At 42.2% G+C, this 24,690-nt stretch overlaps 1 protein-coding gene across 5 annotated transcripts in view; it reads left to right on the plus strand.

Annotated features, from left to right (window-relative positions):
- The first annotated feature begins 837 nt into the window (after positions 1-837).
- Positions 838-24,690, plus strand: part of Slc8a1 (solute carrier family 8 member A1) — a 278,075-nt gene continuing 254,222 nt past the window's right edge. For 2 of the 5 annotated variants that reach the window (XM_042675377.1, XM_042675379.1), the window contains exons 1-2: positions 838-943; positions 22,334-24,166. In XM_042675377.1, coding sequence (XP_042531311.1) covers positions 22,368-24,166 — 1,799 coding nt within the window. In that variant the 5' untranslated portion in view covers positions 838-943; positions 22,334-22,367. Of the gene's footprint in view, positions 944-2,494; positions 2,610-22,333; positions 24,167-24,690 lie in introns of those variants that run through there. The other 3 variants (XM_042675380.1, XM_042675381.1, XM_042675378.1) reach the window with 2 other exon arrangements.

The following is a 24,690-nucleotide window of genomic DNA, read 5'->3' on the forward strand; positions in this document are numbered from 1 at the left end:
CACCTCAAGTTACAAAACACACTTCCAAGAAAAATCTGGACCAAGTCGTTAAGTGGCCCATAATAACAATAACCAGCCACATCCTTCCCACAAAATCTAGTCCAATGAGGTACAGTTTGCTGACGTTTCATTTACCTTTCACTTCCAATTCCTAACTCATTACTGTATTCTTTTTTTTTTAATGGTAACTGGAGTCTTTAATTACAAACTTTTCTTTGTCATTTAGAAGGCATCTGCTTTCTCTTCAAACCCCCATCATGAAGTGTGAGCCAAATATCTGTCTCTCCCTGGAAGTTAGGGCTCTGAGCAATTTTTGGCTGAGGACATATTAGAACAGAGAGAGGGTGACCTTCTATGTCACCCCATGTGCCAGTTGTCTGTGTAGTCTTCACAGTGGCTGTGGGGCATCCAAGAAAACGTAACTTAGCCAAAGAAAGAGTCCTGCAAATTTGCAAGACAAGAGAAGCTCAGGGTTTCTTTAGCTAAGCCCAATGTCTATAACCACTCCATGAATGTCACAGGGCCCTTTGTGGTCCTGGTTCAGACAGCATCAAAGGCACTGTGTAAGTTTGCTAGATATTCAGACCCCAGGCTCCTTTCTGAATCTGCAATCCCCAAATGATTCATACCTACATCATATTTAAGGAGGACTTATCCAGAAAAGGATCTCTCAACCTTCACTGGATTTACAAGCTGACCAGAGAACATAAAAATAAATTACTGAAGTCTGGGTCCCACCCCAAGAGATTCCAATTTAATCAGTCAGGGGTGTGGCCTAAGCACTGGGATTTTTTTTAAAGTTCCCCCAAGAGACCTGAGGTGCAGGCAGAGTTGAGAGCCACTGGCTTTGGTCCAGAGAGAGGGCTACTTTTCCCAGGAGCTTCTTTAATGCTGAGGCAGGCTGAGATTCCTAGAGTCCAGGACTGATTTCCAGAGCTGCACTGTAAGTACCAGGGGAGAACTCCACTAGAACTTAAAACTCTCCGACCCCTGCTTTGCAGCTCCCTTTTCTCACTCTGCCCCACATAGCAGCTATTGAAACCCTAACCCCAGTCCCCAGCCTTTGCAAAAACCACAAGAGTCGGTATATATTGCTACTTTAACAATACCAACTTGGGGCTCCACTGGAGACCTACAGGCATGTCTGTTGTGCATGCAGACAGCCTTGGTTGCTGGTGTGAACTCTACAGTAGGTCTAGCCTTTCATCCTGCCAAGTCATTAAGGATTTGTAAGGATGAATGAGCTGTCAAGAGAGCGAGAGCCTGCTGCAATGCTCCTTTATTAATTATGGGGAAGTGATGTATTGGCAATGGCAATGCTTCTCTTGGAAAGGACAATGAATGGTTCGTCGATTGCTGCATTGGGTCTCTTCCTGCCTCGGTCTTAGTGCTGAGTTTTCCTTTACTCCGCTCTAGACTTTTGTTTGTATTTATTTATTCTTTTTAAAGAGGCACCGTTTCCACAGTAATCAGCCGCTGGGTCTTAATTCCCAGGTGAGCTGACACCCCGAGCGCTTAGCTGGGGAATCCCTCCTCGCCCCCGCGGCCCCGCCCATTTCCTCGCGCGTTTGTGCCCGCGTGGAGCAGCAGGGGATACCCCGGCAGGTCCGATGGCGGCGGATGCTTAAACCCCGGCACGAACGCATCCCCCAGATCCCTTTGCTTCCTTCAGGAGAGGAAGGGGACGTGGGGGAAGAAAGATGTGCGAGGGGTAACAAATTCAGAGGTGAGAGACGGGTGGACGGCTGGAGATCGGGGCTGCGTCTACGGATGCAGCCCAGGAAAAGAAGGGAAAGTTGCTGCGCCTGTCTGCCTGTCTGTCTGCGCGAGCAGCGGGTCCAGAGGCTGGGCGCCCCCCGAGGGAGCGTCGGCTGGGGCGGGGGTCATCACGCATCGCGGGTCCCGAGCCCCGTGGAAACCTAAGATGTAGTCTCCGCGGCCCGCTGCAGAGAGCTAAAAGGCTGGTGGAGGTCTCCACCGGCCCGGGGTGCGCGCGCGCGCGCGAGCGAGCGAGGGAAGGGGGGAGCGAGCGATCGTCCGGGGCGCCCTGGGAGGGGCGGGGGTCGGGCCGCGAGGGGGGGGGGGCGCTGAGCGTTAGCTGGCTGCGGCTGCAGCGGGGCTGAGCGCGCGTGAGAGCCAGCGAGGGAGCGGGTGGCGGGGCGGGTGTGCGCGGGAGGGAGGGTAGAGAGAGGGAGGGAGGGCGCGAGCGAGGGAAGCCGGGGAGCGCGCGCGCCGCCTGGCCGCTCGCTCGTCCGTCCGCCCGCCCGCCCGCCCGCCCGTCTGTCCGCACGGCCCGCCGGCCTCCGCGCAGCCTCGCGCCCGCCCGCCGGTCCGCGCGCGGCGCCGCTCCACCGCCCGCCGCTCGCTCCCTCGCTCCGGCTCGCGCGGGCGCCGCTTGCACGAGAGCCGGTGGGCTGCCCCGCCGCCCGCCCGCCCGCTGCCTGCCGCAGCCGCCGCCCGCTTTGTGCTTCGCTCCTCCTCCCCGCCCCGCCGCCCGAGCGATGGGAGCGACCTCTTTCTGATCGCGAGCTGCGGAGACGGAGGGAGGGCGCCGCGATTCTTCCTAGCGTGGAGGACCCGCGGAGAATCCACTCCACTGCCCACCCCAGGTAAGACCCGGGGAGAGCCGAGCACACGGGCACCCATCCCGTACCGTTAACTGATTTTTCTCCTGCCTGTTCCCAAGGCTACAGTTTCCTCCGTGTTGGCAAGACTGGCTTCTAAATTCTGTGTGTGTGTGTGTGTGTGAGTGTGAGTGTGTGTGAGTGTGAGCCTGTGTGTGCGCGCGCGCCTGCACATTTCTTTTTCAATTTTTAATTTTATTTTTCTGGATATCTGCGCTTTCTCTCCCTGCCCCCCTCCCCTACCCCCGAGTAAAATTGCTCAGACTGGTGGTTTGGGGCGGGGGGTGCCCGCCCCGCTCGTACCCAGCCAGCCCGAGGTGGGAGAAAGGGCTCCCAGAGGAGGGATGCTGCGCCCTGCCCCGCGCTGGGCTGGGGGTGGGGGGGGATCTGGGGTGTGAGGGATTGAAGTCCACTCAGGAAACAGTGCTGCGGGATCCAGACGCTCCCCCTCCCCGACCCCCCACCACTCCACTAGACGCCCCCCCTCCTCCCCCGCCCCGCGGTCAGCCCTCCCGCCGGCCTGGTCAATCCCTGGGGTCCTCCCCGAGGCCACACACTTGGCCAGCCACCTCTGCTGCTGCTGGCGGGCTCTGGGTGCTCTTCTTCTACCCCACCCCGGAATGCGGGGAGGAAGGAGGTGTGGCCCCGGGCAGAAGGGGACAGGACAAGGAGGAAATGTGAGCTGGGGAGGGGGCGGTGAGGGTTCCCAGTCCTGGGGCGTTCTGTGCCCCGATGGGAGTTGGGGTTTCTGCACACACAAGCTTCTCTTCCCCTAGAGATTTCCAAGGGAACTTTGCAGCTCCATTATCTCTCTGTCTCGGGGCTGTGCTGGGGCTTGGGGAAATGGTCAACGTATAACATAGAATGATGTGAGGATTTCCTTCTTGGCTCTACCTTCATGAAAAAGAGAGACGACTCTTTTTTTTTAAAAAAATTATTTAATAGCTGGACAATCAACTAGTGAAACCAAATCCATCTAAAGGATGCTTTATAAAATACGGCATCCTTGCACCCCCCCCCCCCCCTCCAAGCTGTCTCTGTTTGATGAATGACTTGGCTAGCAATTTGTATTTCCCTCCCCAGATAAAGTGGCAGCGGCTGGGTTTAAAAGCAGGGGTGATCAAATTTAACTATATGTATATTCGGTATATGTATGTATATGTATATATATATATAAGTTTTTTGTGTCTGAAGAGAGCAATGTGCATATTATCTGCTGGCACTGGAAAGAAAGTCATGTGCACTAGGCATGGCTTTAACCCCTTCTTTGCCTGGCTCTGGTGAAGGCACCTCTCTGCTAGTCAGCCACTAAACTAGTGGCTGTGAATATAACAACACAAACTTTATCCTGCTGGAGGTGTAAAGACTAAAAAGAGAAAAAAGGATATCAGTGGGAGGTGTAGTGGAAGAAGCTTTTTAAAAAATGACAGATGTGGTGAAGACAGTACAGGCATCCTGATCATGGAGGAGCTGACAGAGTCTGTGGAGATTGCTGATCAGATCTGGTTCAAGGCATGGCTTGAGTGTCTCCAAACAGGAGCAGTTGAACATCCACAATCCAGGACCTGTGCGAGGATTTCCCAAAGGAAATGGGGACAAAGGCAATCAAGAGAGAATTCTGAAAGTATGTCCCCCCGGCCCCCACCCCCCACCCCAACACAGACACACAGACACAGACACATACACACACAAACACATACACACACATACCCCACAAGCTTCTCTGTCCCTCTGGGCTCTCCTGCAGCAAGTCAGGAAAGGAGGGAAGAAAATGGAGCTAGATGTTTCATTCATTTTAGTTAAAATGAACACAAAGCCAGGAGAGGGATGGATTGTACAAATCCCGTGTCACTTGGATTTAGCTCTCTGCCTTTGCTAAACTTGCTTAATTGGGAGGTTAGCCGGGTGTGAAGGCAATAAGAAGGAAGGACAGCTTTCTCCATCTTTGGTCTTTGTGAAAGAGCTAGTGGCAGAGACCCACTTATTTCACCAAGACACAAAATGTGTTTTCTCAAATCCTTTTCCTTTTACAAATACACCCTGCTTGAAGAGATAGATCTATTTGGGTCTAAGAGGTCTTTGGGTACAATTTCTCCAACTGATTGTCAGAGAAGCCTGCTTTTCTCTCCCTCCCTTTAAGATGGCTGTTATGTATTATTAAAAATGGAATGATAAATTCCTGGAAAAAATGGAAGGAGATAAAGGAGGGGGGTCTGTGTAGAAGTAAACCATTATTCACGACTGAACTGTGCAAGGGTCAAAAAGAATTGTTCCTGATAGCCAGACTTCACGCTATGCCTGATAGCTTAACGGGGCTAAGAGAGGCTAGTAATGAGCTAAAAATATAAAGGTGTGCCTTATATCGATTTACCTACCCATCTACCTGTCGAGACACTTTGTTACTAAATAATAGTTTCTACTACATCATTTTGGATTTAGATTCACGAGGAGATAACCCTTTGTTGACCATGTAGGAGGAAGGAAAGTGCTTTTAGTCCACATAAAATTATAGCAGGAAGATGAAGTATAGTCCACAATGCATACAATGCTAATTTACAGGACTTAACATTAATTGCTCTCCTAAGCTTCCTATGTTTTGAAAAAAAGAAAATGTATTCCCAGAGAGCTATGGCAGTTGTGAACAAGCTATATTTAACATGTTTTTTTATCAGACAAAAATAGACTTTTATTTATCTTGCAAAGTAAACGCATGGTTCCTTCCCTTTTAGTGCTTAATCTATTTCTTTGACAAAATAAATCATGAGAAAAACTGCAGATCTCATGAAGTTGCATTCCTCTTTTGAGAAGCACGTTCATGGTAGTGGTGGGGAGGGGGTGTGGAGGGAGAAGCCAACATCAACAGAAAACATTCCCTTTGCTTGTGGATGTTCCCGTCACACATTAGGACTTTTAATACCTGTTTCTTATGTGTGTGTTCATTGTGACCAGTCCTTTCTCCGCACTACCTCAGGTAGAGGGAGAACAGTATGTTGGTAAGAAACAGGCCACCGGAACAGCGTGAAATGAAATAAGATCCAAATTGAAATCGAAATTGAATACGAGAAAAGAAATTCACAGTGCAAAGAGGGTATTAGAGCACCTGGGATGCATGATTTGTATTTCTTACAGTGTGTGTGTATGCTGCTTTCAAATAAAAATTAAGTTATTGTTCTACAGTTGTTAAAAAATACATATTTAGGAATCAGTGTGCTGTTGCCTGTCTTCTATCTGTGTCTTGCAGCAGTTTTATTTAACTTTTTTTTTTGGCCTTGAAGTGATCTATCTATGTATCTATCTATCTGTCTATCTATCTATCTATCTATATTTTGCCAAGCCATCCATATCATCCACACTTTATAGCAACACCTTCTTTACAACTGTCCTAGACTTCATGGTTAGAAACCCGCCTCCCTCCCCTCCCCTTATAACCTGGCCCCAAATAGGCTCCCATCTGACCAAATTCTGCTGCTCCCTCTTGTGGCAAATATGCTCCCTGACTTTCTCTAGATCCCAGAATCCTACATAGATAACTCCCTTAGCTGTCTATCATTTCAGCTCTAATTCTCAGTAGGAATTGTGGCTAACCAGGCCAGTGGGTTGCTGAACTAGCTGTTTCTACTTTTCTCTCTGAACAAAGGGATTTTCTCTTCCCTGGAGACATATCTGAGATTTAATGGAAGTAAATGTCAGGTGTTTTCTGACCCATTGGGGTGGACTAGATTCTGAAAATATGAGCTTTCAGAGTTTGCCTTTGAGATTTTGACTTGAACTCAGGGCTTAATATAGAGGGGCCTCATTAAATATAGTGGGGTTATTTTCAATCTCTCTGTCTTTCTGCACCTGTCCTTCCTTGCCTTTCATGTATACAAACATATCACGAAATACATTTTACATAGTGTGTACTTTGAAGACTTAAACTCATCCATGAGTAGGTTCTCTATACAACTTGTGAATTGAACAGCCATTTTCTGGCTTGGAAACTCCAAGAGTCAATGGTCCTGTGCACTTCCACCAGGAGGAGTTCAGGATTCAGGCAGGGAGATCTGGTGTCATCTTCCAGAGTGAATCAAGTTGGCAAGATAGTTGAAGGAAGTCCTTGATGCCCCAAGTGTTACTTGTAGACTCTCTTTTTCTTTGTCCTTTGAAAATTTCCTAAGCAAAAAAGGTAAAATTGACACAGGTTTTAAAGAGAATTACATTTTGACATTACATGAAACTTCCTAGCCAATCTCGCAAGAAGGGTAACATAAACAAGGAGAAAATGTAGGCCAGCCGAGGATCTGAAATTCACACTATTAAAATCATTCACTTGAATAAAGGAATCTTATCTAGTGGATCCCTATTAAAATCCAACAGTATTACTCCAGAAAGAGCTACAGTAAATTCTCAAAAGCTATTATTTGCCTATGCTCATTTTTTAACTTAGTCTGATTTAGGTAATTGGCTGGTAGAAGGTCCTGGAAGCTAGAACACAGAAAGATACGGAAGAAATGAAGGAGGCTTAAAACTAGGTTGGTGCCCAGTAAGTGACCCAGAGGACTCCTCTGGTTGGGGAGTGTGATGGAGCAGAGTATCTGGGAAGAGAGCTGTTCATGGGAGGGGTAGAGGATAGCTAGAGAGAAGCAGCAGAATTTTCCTTAGTTGTAAAAATTGAGTCATTTCTTGAACGTTTAGTTGTTTCTGTTCTTTGGAGAAATGGGCAAAATGTTTTCCTGCAAGTGAATTGATATTCTTAAAAATCTTAATGGGTTCTATTGTGCCATTGCATAATATTCACTGATAACCTAGAATGTGACAAAAGGCCTCTAGAAAACTAAATGTAAATATGAGTCCAAATTAATTTTTTAAAAAAAGACAGACAGAAAGAGTATCACTCTGCAGATGTCCATGCATTTGAAGCCAGAGTGGTGTCTTGGTTAATTCCACTGTGAGATGAAATCAGACAGCAAGATAGTAATTCAGTAATTCACATCAATTCAACTAAGACATGTGATCAATGTATTCAAAGGTCTACAGTGGACATTTCAGGAGTGCAGATGAGGAAGAGAAGTTATGTGAAATTTGCTGCGATTGTGACATATGTGAAATATGTCAGCTGTGTACTTGTTTTCTCATTTTGACTAAGATAAATCATTATTTTTCAACCAAAGTAATGGAGGAGTTAAAAAGAGAAAGAGAGAACTTTGGGCATAGTTTCATGGAGAAGTTCACATTTAGTTCATTCTCAAAGAATGTAAAAGATAAAAAAACAAATTGGGGCTCTTTGTGAAAAATGTAAACCCTGCTCATCTAATTTGTGACAAGACCAGCCCTGAATCATTGGTCAAGGCCATTTCCAGGCTCTTCTGATCTGCTGTATTCCAATCAGGGCCATGCCACAAGGATTGTGTATCTAGAGACAAGAATGGCATCATAAGCCACTGCACAACTGTGTTTTGCATATGGGGGTAACATTTGGTATGAGTTAGCAGAGAGAGGATTCCATAGTCAGAGGTGAGGGCTGCCTGTTCCTCCCTTAACTTTGGCTTTGTTTCCATCCACAGTCAGAGTTGATTTTGTTTAGTGGTTTATCACTGATGTTTGTATGCTTTCTTGATTGAAAATTTCCAGCTTCTCATTTCATCTGATACCCTTTAAATCATAGGACTCAGTGTCACCCTTTGGGTCTCTGCTCAATAGAGAACATCCATTCGCCATGCTGACATTGCTGGGATTGGAGGAATTGGTGGTGGATGAGGAACTGTGTTCTTTGGAGAAGCTGTACTTGGAATGGTAGAGCTGAACATTGGGTTTCCCAAAAGAAGCCCCCACATGCTACATCTAAACCTACACCATCTCTACGTATAATACTTGGAGAGATGCCACCTCTCCGAAGTTTCAAGTGACTCTCCTGAATTAATCTTTCATATATTTAAGGTTTGGGGTGGGGCTGGGGGATCCTAGAACAAAAGTTTATGTCTTGGTGTAGGGTGGAGTTTGTGGTTATTTTTCCATAATTCCTTGCTCTCTTTCTTCCATAGGGCATGCAGTTCTTTTTAGAGATTCTCTAGCCAATGCTTTTGAGTTTATTAACACTGAGTTGATGAACACTGAAAAGGCAACTGGCATCATGAAGTTTTGTTTTAGTTTGCTGTTTCACAAATAATCAGAGGAAGACTATGTAAAGTTAAATGACTCTGAAGGTAAAGTCAGAGATAGCAGATATTAGAAGTCATTTCATCCAAGCTGCATCTCCTCATAGTGTAGAATATATCCAGAAACTTGCCTGTTTTTCTTAAGAATCCCTAAATGACTAGAGATTCCCAGGAAAGGATGAAGAACTATGATATACTTCTAATTTAAGAATATTAACTCAGTGGTAGAGTGCTTGCCTCGCATGCATGAGGCCCTGGGTTCAATTCTTCAGTACCACATAAGCAGAAAAAATCCAGAAGTGGCACTGTGACTCAAGTGGTAGGGCATTAGCCTTGAGCTGAAGAGCTGAGGGACAGTGCCTAGGCCCAGAGTTCAGCCCCCACGACCGTAAAACAAAAATAAGAGTATTAATTAGAGTTGGCTATTGGTGGCTCACACTTGTGTAATCCTAGCTACTCAGGAGGCTAAGATTTGAGGATCATGGTTCAAAGCCAGTCTGGGCAGGAAAGTCTATGAGAAAACTTGAAGTGGAGCTGTGGCTCAAAGTGGTAAAGCATTAACCTTGAGCAGAAAAACTCAGGGACAGTGCCCAAGCCCTAAGTTCAAGGCCCATGACTGACCAAAAAAAAAAAAAAAGAGAGAATTAAAGAATCTAGAGTCCTCAGTCTTCTAGATTGAAGATCAGCACACGTATTTATAATAGTTACATTTGTTTGAATTTAGTAGGTGGTGTATTTAACATTATTAAAGTAGCTTCTTTGAGCTCATGTTAGTAGAAAATCTTGAGGATTTTTGTGAGGAATACTAAGTGGATAGCACAGATTTTGGCATATGAGTACATAGTAAGTTTTGGCTGGCTCACAACTTGGGAGATAAATGGTGAGAGCAAGTACTCGTGGCCCTTCCTGTATGTCCTTACATGCATATTTTAATTTGTAGTAGAGGAGGTTGTCAAAAGAAGGTAGAGAATAGTACATATATACAGAGTGAATATACCAAATAGCATTAGGTACATAGTCTACTTCTCTTAAATGGCCATTAATTAAATGCTTTTGGTTTTTTAGACCATAGGATCTGTCACAGTTATTCAGCTCCAATCTAGTAACAAGGAAGCAGCCATAAGCCAAACATAAACACTAGACAGAGCTCTTTCTATAAAAACACTAAAATTCTAATATTGCATAATTTTCACATCATGAAATGTTCTTCCCCCACCAATTTCCCTTGCTCATTAAAAAATAAATGGAAACAAAACATTTTAATTTCCTGGGCTTTATAAGAAGGGGAGGCAGGTTGAAGCTGCCTCCCCGGCCATGGTTTGTCTGCTCCTGACACACACTGTAGATTGTGAGAGAAACAAATCCTACATCAGTGGGTTTAGACATTCTAGCAATTGGTGTAGTGTGGAAAGAGATGGCCTAGAAACTCAGAAACCTTATTTTAGATTCCAGTTCTGCTGCTTCTGTGATTTGGGGCTTTGCAAAAAGTCTTTTTCAGTTAGTTACACTTGGTTTTAGTGAGGCCTGAGTTTTCTTGGGAAAAGGGAGAAAGAAAGTGAGTTGACTCTTAAGGTCTGTCCTAGCCACTAAAGGCAGTCATAGAAAGGGAAGACTAACATTTGAGATTAATCACAAAGGACAAGTATGAAAGCATGGGAATGAAAAATATGGTACATTGCTGGGTAATTTTCATATAGTGGCTCAAGCTGACTACCAGGAACAGGAAATCTGGAAGGTGGGCAGGTTCTTGTGATGATGTCAATACCAAAGTGTAATATTAGAATAGTGGTTACAGATGTTTGTAGAAACCCCCCCCCCCCATTTAATGGAGGAATGAGAGAGAGGGGGGGAGAGAGAGAGAAAGAAAAAGAGAAAGGGGGGGAGGAAATGACATGTTCTTTAGGACATGGGATAGGGCTAAGATCAGCAATCATTTCTTTTAGTCCCTAGACCACCAGCAGTGTGGCAGAAATCAGTTAACTGCAATTAGGTTGCTCATATTTCCAAGAGGGAAAGGCTTACATCTATTACAAAAACTACTTCTGGTATATTTCAAACATAAGGAAATAGGTTTTTGAGCAATCCCATTTTAGAGAAGGCTAGTGGCAAAAGCGTCATCTGAAGGCCTTGCTCTCTAGCAACCTTTGCTTGCTTTCCTGCTGCTTTCTGTATTTTAGCTCAGATGTTCTTTGTTTAGAAGAACCTTCCTCACACACTAATGAGTTGAATCCTCAATTACTCACTCTCCTAAGCTTGTAGGTTTTTTGGCTCCATAGCACTTTTCCAAGTTAATCATTATGGGAAAAGGTGATAGTGATATAAATTAATATTGCCTCTCTTTCGGCTAAATTATATCCTCCATACAGTGATGGTATTTTTATTTCTCATGATGCTATGATATTAGAACCATTGGAGTTAGACATGTGACAGAATTTGGTATTTATTTTTGAATGAATGAATGTTTTCACTAGTCATTAATATTGGTGAAAATTGCCCTTGCTTTAGCAATGATTTAATAGGCAGAAGTTATTTTCAGTTATTAAGTGATTAAATGGTTGGCGTTTCTTTCTCTGCTGAATCCCCCTTCCCTTCTTTTGTTCAGGACTCCTCTTAGGGTTACTTTTTTGATAGATCTTCATCTGTCCCACCATATTAACAGTAGTTTCATTATAGTTACTAACATGACCTTAATTCCTTAAGTCAATATTTAAACCATTTTTTCATGTACAAGTGTATAGGACTAGTTGAAAGAGTATCTCACTAGATGCCCTATTTAGTAGACAAACTATATTTTATGAATCACTCAGGGATTTGAGTGTGGGGTTTGTGTAAAACTTTTGTATTTTCCCACAGGCTGTCAACACTCCATTTGCTGGGTTTTTTTGTTGTTGTTGCTTTTTAAAGATTACTGCCTTTTATACTGGTTCTTTGTGTACTTATTCTTGGTTTTAGAGCCAGGATGCTAAGTATGTTGTCAGTAACTCCAAAAATTGTTGCACAAACAGTGATGAAAATGCACAAACAGTGATGAAGGATCATCATGAAGTAAGCATCTATCTGCTTGGTAATGTGTGTGTGTGTGTGTGTGTGTCTGTGTGTGTCTGTGTCTGTGTGTCTGTGTCTGTATGTATGTGTCTGTGTGGTAATTTCTCTTTAATACTAGTGCTCTATTCAAGTGCATTTTATTCTTTCAAGGACTGTTACCTGAGACTGTTTAGGAAAGTTTGGAAGATACACATACATCAAGTTGATAGGGTTCCATCTTATGAAAAGCTTTCTACTTGAAGATGAAACTTAAGTGACTCAGGGAAAAGCTTGTTAAATTCACCAGCCATTGCTCACCTAATCAGCAAGTTTCTTATTTAAGAAGATAGTAGGAAAAACAAGGAAAAAAAATCACTGTGGATATTCTATCTCCTTGATTGAAATTGACTTTTGTATCCATTATCACCGGTTCTAAGAGGCAGACTAGTAAGAATGTGTGGGTGAAACAATGCAACAGCAATACTCATGTGACACTATATTGGAAATGAACTTTACAACTTGGAGGAGGAAGGGGAATCAGGGAGGAAGGGAAAGTGGGAGAAAACGAGGGAGAGGTTTCAACAAGAAATGTACTCATTACCTTACTTATGAAACTGTAATCCCTCTGTACATCACTCTTACAACAACAAAAAAATGTGTGCACAGATTAGATTTACTCTTGCATGGAAGTGAAGAGGTAGAGTAAGAGCCTACAATTTAAGGAACACAGTTTTCTTAGCACCTAAGTCTTCTGGTCTGGTCTGGAGCTCATGTTTCTGTGTGTTTTCTTGCTCTACTTAGGTTATTCATATGGAAATTGGACAGCTCTCTGAAGCCTTCCATTTATTCTGAGTCATAGTCCATATTCATGTAGTGTTCTAGAGATCCTTGCATCTTTCAGCTTAGAAGAGGCAGAACTAACCTGCAGCGAAAGTATAAAGTAGGTGCTTCATAAATGACTTCAGTGTTTTAATTGCTTCTTTCAGAGTTTTATTGACTCCAGTTAGGGTCCGTCCTCCCTCAGCCTGCAGTTCCCCACCTCTTGTGCTCGCACGCGCGCATGTGCGCACATGCGCGTGCGCATACACACACACACACACACACACACACACACACACACACACACACACACACGGCTTTATAAAATCCTCCCCGATGACCCAGTCTGTGAGATACAAAACTCATCTGATATATTATTCGCGTCATTAGGAAAACAGTGTCTTCTGACTTTCAGGCACTAGCTTCTCTCCAGCTCCTTACTTAAGCACGTGTTCATTGCTCATACGTCTGCCCCAGGGCTTGTCCTGCCCTCCACCATGTTCTTCCCTTTATGTCCTTCTGCTCCTAGGGGTGAGGTCAAAAGTAAAATTTTATTGTTCCTCTTGAGACCTGTTGCATATGTGATGATGAGGCCAACCTCTCTGCATTTTAATGGGTTTCTCAGGTGATATTTGTATATGTTGGGGGGGGGGTGGGTGTGATAAACTGAATTTGGAAAAGTGTTCTTCTCTGCCCTTAACCATGTCTTTTCTTCCTTCTGGAATGTTTGCTCCGTCTCTCCAGCTTTTGTCATTTTTCTGATCCTTTAAATTATGGAATTTCCCTGTTTTTCTGTGAATTATTGAACATGATGGCAACTTTCAGCTGGAGACTATAACCTATTAGGTACAGGGATGGTATTTCACCATCTTGAAAATGCCTGCAGTGCACATTATAGTTCTGTGCACATGGAGGCCAGTCAGTAGATGCTTGATGAGTATGTAAAATGTCCACCCCCACCAGAACTAGAAACACAGCAGGTGAGCGATCACTAGATACACACATTTATTAAGGTTAAATGTCAACAGGTTCATGCGCTTCATTTTTTTTTTTCCGCAGAGAATCTTTTTGAGTGGCCTAGATAAAAACAATGCATGAATAGGATTTCACTCTTTTTCAGCATGTAAGGTAAAGTTTCAAAGAAAGGATGTTCTTTTTAAAGTTTTTTTAAATTGTTATTGTAAAGGTGATGTATGGGGGTGGGGGGAGTCTACACTTACCTAAGTCAGGTACTGAGTACATTTCTTTTTGAACAGTGTTGCCCTTCTTTCTCCCAGTTTTTCCCTCTCCCCCCAAGTTTTCTGGCTCATTTTCAACATCGTGTCTAGTGAGTATCACTGCTGTATTTTGTTCACCCTTTGTCCCACCTTTCCTGTGCTCCCCCATTACACTCCCCCAAACAGATAAATTTACATATAAGACAAAACATACAGAAAACAAAAACAGCAAGAAAGAAGGAAAAAACATCAAAACCTCTTGTTTTCATTTCTTGGACTTCATTTTGATAAACATCATCTTATAGGATCATGTGCACATAACTATTGAGCCTTTGTGATCCTCTCTGAAGAATATGTTCCTTTGGTCTCACCATGTGAATGTGTCCTGTACAATTTAGCATGTCCAAGTGTATTTTATTTTGTCTTTTACCATCCAGTGCGTTTACTTGTAGATTTATAGACACATTCCAGTTACACCAAATGAGGAAAACCATGGATCTTTCTCTTCAAGATTGATGGTGAATAGCTTTTGCTCTGAATTAGTTATCATTGTCAAGATGCCCCTGGAAGATTCATTCACTACATGGAAGATGCCCTAAGATACCTTGTGTCCAGAAGTAAATGATACTTGAAACCTCTTGGGTGTGGGACCATATGCTGAGTGATTCAAGTTTCCAGAACCCTGATATAGTAACCTAAGCACTCCTGTGCATCAACCTGGGAATGTGGCTAAAGAGAGTTCATCTTCACTCTTCAAATGACATGGCAAGTCTCTTTAGTAAAGGAAGAGTTCTGTCTTCTAGTAAAGGAATTCATTCTTTAACTGTAGTAATACCCTAATAGAGTGTGAGCCCTTTCGGACATATATCTAACTCATCTTTCAGACCAAATATCTGGCACAAATGAGTGACTAAGAAAAGTTTGGCAGTTGACAACATGGATGAATATCTTGTTCTTAACATTTTTTTTGGATTGTTGAACAGTTTTAAATTAAAACAAATAATAAGTCTTGACTCTAAAACAATACATTTCTGAACTACATTGAGATCTTGAAAAATAACTGTTTTAGTAGTAGTAAAGTGTTTACTTGTGATGACAGAATTCTGTATCTTTTTTTTTCCTGGCTCACCACAATTGCATCTTCCTATCTTTTATTTTAGTTTTTCTTACCCATTGGTAGGACTTCTTTCCATTTTCTGTTCTCCTGAGAAAATGGGAAATCCTTGAGTTTGTTAGGTGATTTTAGAATGATTTCAGACCTCAAACTTTAGTTGACGATCCCCCAATTGGATCATCTTTCCCTGGCTACAGGAACAAATATGAATCGCTTACAAAACTTGTACTTAGAGGGGGAGGCTAGAGTAGAAAACATACCAAGTCCTTTTAAATAAAGCCACCTATACACATTCATTCAGGGGCGAAGGAAGGCCTGCCTGAGAAGCGACTCTTATCCAATTCCTGAACTACAGAAAATTTGGTTCTCCAAGAATGGTATCATTAGCTTGTGTAGGGAAATTTTAAAAAAAAGATGTAACTCAAAGTGCCTAGATTAAAATCCTTGTTCTGTCAATTAAGTCTGTATGACCATATCAGCTTACTTTTATTACTTTTTATTTAATTTGTAAAGTAAGAATGATAATAGAGACCTCATTGCAGTATTTTCAAAGTGGTTAAGTTAAGTAGAGGCAAAACAACTCTCAAAGCACCTGTTCTGTGGGTGACCTCCGTTCCTTATTTCATCCATGCCAAAGTGGGCCTTTCCATCTCTGCTGTGTGTGGGATCCTGGAGTAATGAAAATGCCGTACAATTCTTGCTCACTCCACATGGAGCCCAAGGTTAGAAGAAGGTCTTCCCTCTGAATTCTTCTTTACTTATTTTCTATTGGAAAGTTTTTCTTCTTCTCTAGACTTGATCCTTCCACTCACATTTCCATGTGAGCAGGCAGAACTAAGGTATTCATATTTAAACTCATGGTGTTCTCCTTTTACAGGGCTTCTGTGATGGAGGTCATTTTTGGTTGATGTTTTGATATCATTTAGTTTTAATGAAAGGTGAGGTAGCCACGCTTCCTTGAAGAAGTCTATAGAATTAGGCTATGCAGGCTCAACAGGGCAGAAGCAATCAATAACCCAGGGCTGGTGTAATAAGACCCATAACCAGGTGCTAGGGATGAGATCTCAGTCCCAGGTCTCCTCTTTATGCTGAACATCAATTTTTCCAGACTACATGAGCCGGAATTGCACTTAGTCTCTCCACTGGCTAAACCTGATACTGGTTTTTCCACCAGATACCCTCTGCTCATTTTAGGACACATTCATTTTACACAGACAGTATTTTTAAAGGCAATGACAGGGACCAATTCCCAGATTCTGGGTCAGCATCAGAGATTTTGTAAATGAGCACATGACAATTATTTTATTCACACAATAAATACGTGCTGCTTATCTTCTGTGCCCCAAGATCTCTTCTAGGAACTGGGAATATGTCAATGAAAAAGTCACTGTACTGAGCATTAAAATCTAGGGAGATTTTTTTTTTTTTTGTCAGTCATGGGGCTTGAACTCTGGGCTTGGGCGCTGTCCCTCAGCAATTCAGCTCAAGGCTAGCGCTCTACCACTTGAGTCACAGCTCCACTTCTGGCTATTTATTTATTTTTATCAGTTGTGGAATTTGAACTCTGGGCTTGAGCTCTGTCCCTCAGCTCTTCAGTTCATGGCTAGTGCTCTACCACTGAGCCACAGTGCCACTTCCACTTTTCTGGTGCCTCATTGGAGATAAGAGTCTCACGGACTTTCTTGCCCAGGCTGGCTTTGAACCATGATCCTCAGATCTCAGCCTTCTGAGTAGCTAGGATTACAGACGTGAGCCACTGGTGCCCAGTCCTGGCTTTTTATTTTTGTGACTATAGAGAGAGTCTCACAGATATTTCTGCCTGGGCTGGCTTTGAACCAGGATCCCCAAATCTCAGCCCCCTGAGTAGCTAAGATTACAGGCATGAACTACCAGCGTTCAACTAAGTAGGTGTTTTCTGACAAGGGATGGGATCCTGATTCTAGTTTTATAAATGTAAGCAGAAGAGTTCAAGACAGAAAGCCATTCCTCTCCCAGTGTGTCACAAACTGTAGCTGTCCCAAGATATCGAATAACAGAGAAGAAAAATCTCTATTTGGAAAACGTTAAGAGAGTCACTGTGGAAACCAAGTTTCCTCCCGACCTCTGGGCACAGGCTGATAGCCAGAAACAGTAACTTACACCTAGAGAGGATGATGGAGTGACAAAGACCTTCATGTTCTGACATCCTCTCTTTGTTGAGGAGCATTTGGAAGTGCGAGCCTCATGTGTGGATAAAGATTTATACTTGTGTTAGTATTGCCTTAGAAATAGATTAGTTGCTCAACTTTGACACCTTTAGTCAGGAAGAATAACATAGAAGGGAATTCCAGGTCCTATGAAGAGGAGTCAAGGAATTCCTCAGAATAATCCCAAGTTCCAGTAAACAGGAGGTAATAATCAGGCTGTCAAATACCTGGGCTATGGAATGCCAGTATGTTCTCCTTTTCTGAGTCAGATACTCCATGACAGTTATAAACTGGGATACATCGTCCAACAGAGAATAAGGCAGTCTACACTCTCCTTAGGCTTCAGGCCTCTTTGCTGTGGAGGCTGTACCTCATATACTACAACTTGATAATGTTCTGGCTTGCTGTGACCTGTACCTTCAGCATGGGTGACTAGGTTACTGGTAGCTGAGAATCTTCTTACCATCTTTTGTTAGTACCATTCAGGTGGTAATTTGTTCCTTTTAATACTTTTTATTGTAAAAGTAGTGTACAGAGGGGTTACAGTTTCATGAGTAAGGTAATGAGTACATTTTCTATCCAGCATTGTTACCTCCTCCTTTGTTTTTCCCCTACCATCTCTTCCCTCCCCACCTCCCCAACTCCTCCCTCAGGTGGTAATTTGTAAGTGATGCAGTTGTTTGTTTTGTTTTAAAACAAATAATGAGTAGAAGATAATTCAAGTGTTCTTCATTCTTGCTGAAGGTGCATTTGGATGATGTCATGGCTATTTCTAGGTGGTCCCTGTCCATAGACATGACTTGCTTTGAATCCACCTTAAAAGTCAGCCTACACTTGTTTCAGCATTCACTACAGCAAGACAGTATAAAGGAAAGTCAGGTGCTTTTGTTCCTTTCTTCCTAGGAAAATATCTTTGAGGAGCAGATAGAGAAGATAAAGTAGAACTGATTTGAGCCTTTCTCTCACTGGAAGGAAAAACTCTGAAAAAAGCAGACAAAGGAACTTAAAGTTAGATAACATCTACCCACATCCTCACAAGCATTTGGATTTTGTATTAATTTAATAAAGAAAGCAACTTAAGTCCAAAGAGTTCTTTCCAGTTGCTTCATTGCCAATAAATTACATCAGTGCTTTGTGTCTACAGATTTCACAAATTAAGATGCTGTCGCTTTTTGAATATAATTGGGAATTTCTTAAGGACTTCCTTTTTCCTCTGAGACTGAAAATGAATTTAAAAAAAAAATGGTTCATCTACCTTTTTAACTCTAGTAAACTTTTTCCTAAGAATATATGGTGAGATGTGGTGTAAGGCAGGGATGAAGCAGGGTTGACCTGAGAGATTTCCCTGACAGTGCATGTAGGAAGAGGTTGCCCGGAGATTGCTAAAAGCCAGAGAGTCTGTCTCTAGGAACATGCTAACCCTTGTACTACATCATAGTAATTGATGCTGGTTTGTTTGAGTCTCTTTAATCCATAAGATAAGAGTCAGGCTGTTAGAAACCTTACATAAGGTTGTTGTTACCTAGTGCCTCCTAACCCCACATGGAAGCCAAGAGCCTTTCCAGTGAGATACTTCAAGACCATGTCCAATGTTTGTCAAAGATTACTTCTTACACAATCAGAGACAGCATAATTGAACCACTAATTCTATCCGTCTTTGAGACAGAGTTTGGATCATTATAAAACGTACTATGTTAAATAGAGTTAACCTATCTAAACCCCAATTATCCTTCTTTTAATAGGCTAGTAGTACCTATTATATGTAGTTTGGGTGGGGGGTACTGTGGAGTGTACAACTCTAGGGGGTGCTGTTTGCAAGGACTATGATGTACATAGCACCACCAGGACTTGTATAACACAGAAATGCAGTTTATTATAAATATTAGATATAATTGATACATCTAAAGTATTTATACAGTATCTACAATAGTATTTAAAAGAGAAGCCAGTATTAGTCTCTTAGGAAATGGATTATGAGTTGTAAGTGCTTTTTCAAATCTTGATTTTAAGCAGAAAAGAGCAAGAAGTGGTTTGGGGCACAGTAGACACAATCTGCAAAGTCCTGAAAATAAGAAAGCACTGTCTTATTAAGGACGTGGAACAAATTCTGTACTCTGGCGTTCAGAGGTCAGATCATAAAAAGGCCTTGAACCAACTATTGAGGGGTTTGGATTTTGACTGCAGGGCAATAAGCAGTAGACAATTAATAGGCTGAAGAGGAATGAGAGTATCAGGATCTGCTCTTTAAAAGTATATTTTGGCTGAAATTTAAAAAAATGGAATGATGATTGACAGTGACTCGGAGTGGTTAATTGTATCAGTCTTGGAGACTGACACAGATTTGAATCTTTCTTCAGTGTTTACTGTCTGTTCAGTATGTTAATTATGAATATTTTATCTCTCTAATTCTTATAGGTTCCCAAACATTTTAAGTTATAAATCTAGCAAAAGAATCATCCCAGAAGTGTCTTGTCCTTTTTTAACGTTAGCTGTTTGCCATTTAATTTTAACTAAATTCCAGATATTGAATTGATTTATAAAGCTGAACCTATTATGGTAAGCAAGAACTGGTCTTCTTGTGCCTTGTAATTTATCTGTTCTCCACAGAACCAAGTGAAATGCCTTCTAAAAGAGAATCAGATATCCTATCTTCCACCCCATCAAAGCCCAAGGTTCTAATTCCACTCATGAACCATGACCATTGTCACTGTACCCCTAGTTCTTAAGGCCTACCTGTTCCTAAATTGCCTTCTTGCCCCACTGGTTTCTCTGTGGTACTGGACTGTGCCAAGCACTGATGTTCATTGGGGCCATTGTACTTGGCTGGGATTGTCATGGTGCAGATAGCCATAGGCTTCATCGCTCACTTTCTTTAGGACAATGTTACCTTGCCAGAGAGGCCTACTTTGTCCAACCAAGATAAAAACCACATGTTCCACATGGACACACACAACTCCTGTTCTTAGATTATATCACACCCAAACTATAGCACATTATATTAGCTGTCCTTTGACTTTGTTTATTTTCCCCTCCCTATTAGACTATAAGCCCAGTGAAGACAAGCAACTTTGTTTAGCCCACTTATGAAGTCTCAGAAAGAGTAGAGATCAGGTCATTCTAAAGTTCTCATTAAGCACCCATTCATATTTATGTAGCGATATAAGGGTGTTGGAACCACATGTAACATTCTTCCTGCAGGCTGGTCAAATGTCATCTTGTTTTAAACAAATCCCACACCACCCTGCCAAATCCTGCGATGATAGAACCAAATAAGCATACTGACCAGGAAACTGTATACCTTAGAAATATGTTTCTTCTACGTGTCAGCCTTTTTTACTTAGATTGGACACTGACTGTGCCAACACTCTATAAAGGACTTCTTTAGTATGGAAGAAATGAAAAAAGAAAAAAACCTGTTTCCCATTCGTTGTGGCCTAAATAAAAATGTTAGACAGCAATGTGATCTCTGAAGTTCTTCTGAGATGTACCAGGCACAAAGATTCTCCTGGGCCCTGGTACAGGTTTCTATATAAGCCATGGGCAGAAAGCATAGGCCATAGAATATAGTAAAAGGTGGGTTAGCTCTTAGCCAGCTTGAAGTCTGTTCTGACTCAGGATCCTTTTCCTATCCTTTGCTTTATGGATGTCACTCCTTTTTGAGGTCTTCTAGATGAAAACACCCTCCTCTACCAATCTTAACTCTATGCAGGCCCCTAGGGGCAGAGATGATATGTAAAGTCTGAGCTGAGTTTTATATGAGCTGGTAGGGGACTGCGTGGGTGGCTTACTCCATGATTTTGCTTCTTACCATTCTTTGTAATGCTCAGTGACTCTGTTGCCAAATATGTAGTTGTCTGTAGTTCTTCATCACATGTATGGTTTGTGGTCACTGTTGTTAGTGACATTCGCTGTTGTTAGTAAATTAGCTAATTTACATGGAATCGACACACTTCTATTTTTAGTCACTTGAGCTCACTTAAGAATCAGTATATGTTTTGGAATGACCATGGAGAATGAGAAATTGACACCAGGAAGGAATATTATACACCTAATTCCATAGCCCAGGCCAGGTTATCTCCTGTTCCTGTTGCAGTCAGGGTCTTGGATCTGTCGCCGCCTTCAAGATTGCAAAGTCAGATGAGTATATACATGTGATGAACTATACCTGAAGAACATATACTTAGCTGTGAATATAACAAGAAACTTAGGTTTGCTGAATTAGGAGCAAATGTACTTTTCGAAAATCAAAACATGCTTTGAAAACATGAACCGAGGACAGGTATACTAGTGCCTCATGCCTGTAATCATGGCTAGTCAGGAGGCTAAGATCTGAGGATCAAGGTTGGAAGCTAGGCCCAGGACAAAAAAAAAAATCAGTAAGACTCTTGTGTCTAATTAATTAGCAAGAAGCTGGAAGTAGAGATGTTACTCAAATGGTAGAGCTCTAGCTTTGAGCAAAAGAAGCCAAGTGAGAAAGAACAAGGCCCTAGGTAAGCTCTAGTGCAGGCACAAAAATCAGTCATTCAAACAAAACAAAATGGGAAAAATTGTACTTAACTGTCTGAAAATACTGATCTGTATTAGAATTTTTCCCCCTCTCAAGAATTAATGGCCTTTAAACTTTGATTGCAGGCAGACCTGAAGATTTCTTTTATTTCCGTGTAAGTTTGGAGAAGTAGGTCATAATTTCATGAAATTATATACAGTATACTCCAAAGTTTAAAATAGTTATCATGTTTTGTATTGACAATGTATTTCGGAATCTGAGTTTCAAGACATGAATATTAATAAAAGTGATTTTTGTCAATGAAATAATTTCTTGAAGAAAATGTATTCTCCATAGATTTAAAAGTTATTTAATGCTGAAAAGTGTTTTGCTTTACCTTTTGGCTATCAGTATGCATAAAGATGTGGCTCATAAGGACAGATTATAATTGAATTTTTTCATTTCCAAGGAGTCAATTGTATGTCATACTGAGTGAATAGGACTCTCAATATATTTTTTAAAGTTCACCAACAGGGAGATCAAACTATAAATTCTACGAAAGATTGCTTAATCACTGATGTGTTCTCAGAATAATGATTCACCAGAGGATAGTCAAACATACACAAATTTTGCTAAAATAATAAAAATAAGTAATTAGTCATCCAGTAGATTTGGCCCTAATGATGTGATTTATTCTTTTACCCACTCCCCTCATTTTATTTTTACCAGTAGGTTGGGACAGTTGGAAGTCTCCTTGTACACCATGCTGCGTTTAAGTCTCTCACCCATGTTTTCAATGGGATTTCATCTGTTAGCTCTGCTGGCTCTCTTATTTTACCATGTGGACGTTGTAACTGCTGAGACAGAAAAGGAAGGAGGAAAAAATGAAACTGGTGGATGTGCTGGCTCATATGAATGTAAGAAAGGGGTGATTTTGCCCATTTGGGAGCCCCAAGAACCTTCTTTTGGAGACAAAATTGCTAGAGCCACTGTGTATTTTGTGGCAATGGTCTACATGTTCCTCGGTGTCTCTATCATTGCTGATCGGTTCATGTCTTCGATAGAAGTCATCACATCTCAAGAGAAAGAAATAACCATAAAGAAACCCAATGGAGAGACCTCCAAGACGACTGTGAGGATCTGGAATGAGACTGTGTCAAACCTGACCCTGATGGCCCTGGGATCTTCTGCTCCTGAGATTCTGCTTTCAGTCATTGAAGTGTGTGGCCATAACTTCAATGCCGGAGACCTCGGCCCAAGCACCATTGTGGGAAGCGCTGCCTTCAACATGTTCATCATCATTGCAATCTGTGTTTATGTGGTCCCTGATGGCGAGAACAGGAAGATCAAGCATTTGCGAGTGTTCTTTGTGACAGCAGCCTGGAGCATCTTTGCCTATACCTGGCTGTACATCATTTTGTCTGTCAGCTCTCCTGGAGTTGTGGAGGTCTGGGAAGGTTTGCTTACTTTCTTCTTCTTTCCCATCTGTGTGGTGTTCGCTTGGATGGCAGATAGGAGGCTTCTGTTTTACAAGTATGTCTACAAGCGGTATCGTGCTGGCAAGCAGAGGGGAATAATCATCGAACATGAAGGAGAGGGGCCATCTTCCAAAACTGAGATTGAAATGGATGGAAAAGTGGTCAACTCTCATGTTGATAGTTTCTTAGATGGAGCTCTGGTTCTTGAAGTTGATGAGAAAGACCAAGATGATGAGGAAGCTAGGCGAGAAATGGCTAGGATTCTCAAGGAGCTTAAGCAGAAGCATCCAGAGAAAGAAATAGAACAATTAATCGAATTAGCCAACTATCAAGTCCTAAGTCAGCAGCAAAAAAGTCGAGCATTTTACCGTATTCAAGCTACTCGCCTAATGACTGGAGCTGGCAACATTTTGAAGAGACATGCAGCTGACCAAGCAAGGAAGGCAGTTAGCACACAGGAAGTCAACAACGAAGTGGTAGGAAATGACCCTGTTTCTAAGGTCTTTTTTGAGCAGGGGTCATACCAATGCTTGGAGAACTGTGGTACAGTGTCCCTGACCATTGTCCGCCAAGGTGGCAACTTAGCCAACACGGTACATGTTGACTTCAGAACAGAAGATGGCACAGCCAATGCTGGCTCTGATTATGAATACACCGAAGGGACTGTGGTCTTTAAGCCTGGGGAGACCCAGAAGGAAATCAGAGTTGGCATCATCGATGATGATATCTTTGAGGAGGATGAAAATTTTCTTGTGCATCTCAGCAACATCAAAGTATTTCCTGACGCTCAAGAAGATACCATTCTGGAAGCCAACCATGTGGCCACACTGGCTTGCATCGGTTCACCCTCCACGGCTACCATAACCATTTTTGATGATGACCATGCAGGCATCTTTACATTTGAGGAATCTGTGCTCCACGTGAGTGAGAGCATTGGCACTATGGAGGTGAAGGTGCTGAGAACATCTGGAGCCCGAGGAAATGTTATTGTTCCCTATAAAACCATCGAAGGGACTGCCAAAGGTGGAGGAGAAGACTTTGAAGACACTTGTGGGCAGCTCGAATTCCAGAACGATGAAATTATGTAAGTTCTCTCTGTGCATGCATGTATGTGTGTGTCTCTGTGGGTTTATGAAGGTGCATGTGTGCATCTTTCAAGTTGAATGGCATGCAAAAAACAGAACAGGTATTATGAGAAGAACACTTTCAAAATATCAGTCCTCACTATACACTGATACCTTCATTTGACATTACTATTTTTAGTTTTGCCTGCCTTCTTTTACATATCCTCAGTACAATGTAGACTATGATAAAATTAATCTTGTGACATAATTTAGCAGATCACTTAAAGGGTGTAGAAGATTTTGTATTATTTTGAATCATACACTATGTGTACGGATATGATTCACATATCCTTTACATATCAAACACACATACATATATACACACACAGAGAAGAGGAATATTAAACACATCCCCAAAGACCCCTAAATTCACTGTTGAGTACAAATTGAGAAAGCCCAAAGGAAACAGAACTAAAAAGAGTTTCTGGCTTACCAGGACTTACTGAGCGTATGTTTGTGGCTTTTATTTGACATTATATATTTT

This window comes from Dipodomys spectabilis, unplaced genomic scaffold (genome assembly GCF_019054845.1).
Source record: "Dipodomys spectabilis isolate Male_0828 unplaced genomic scaffold, ASM1905484v1 ptg000026l, whole genome shotgun sequence".
NCBI classification, from domain to species: Eukaryota; Metazoa; Chordata; class Mammalia; order Rodentia; family Heteromyidae; genus Dipodomys; species Dipodomys spectabilis.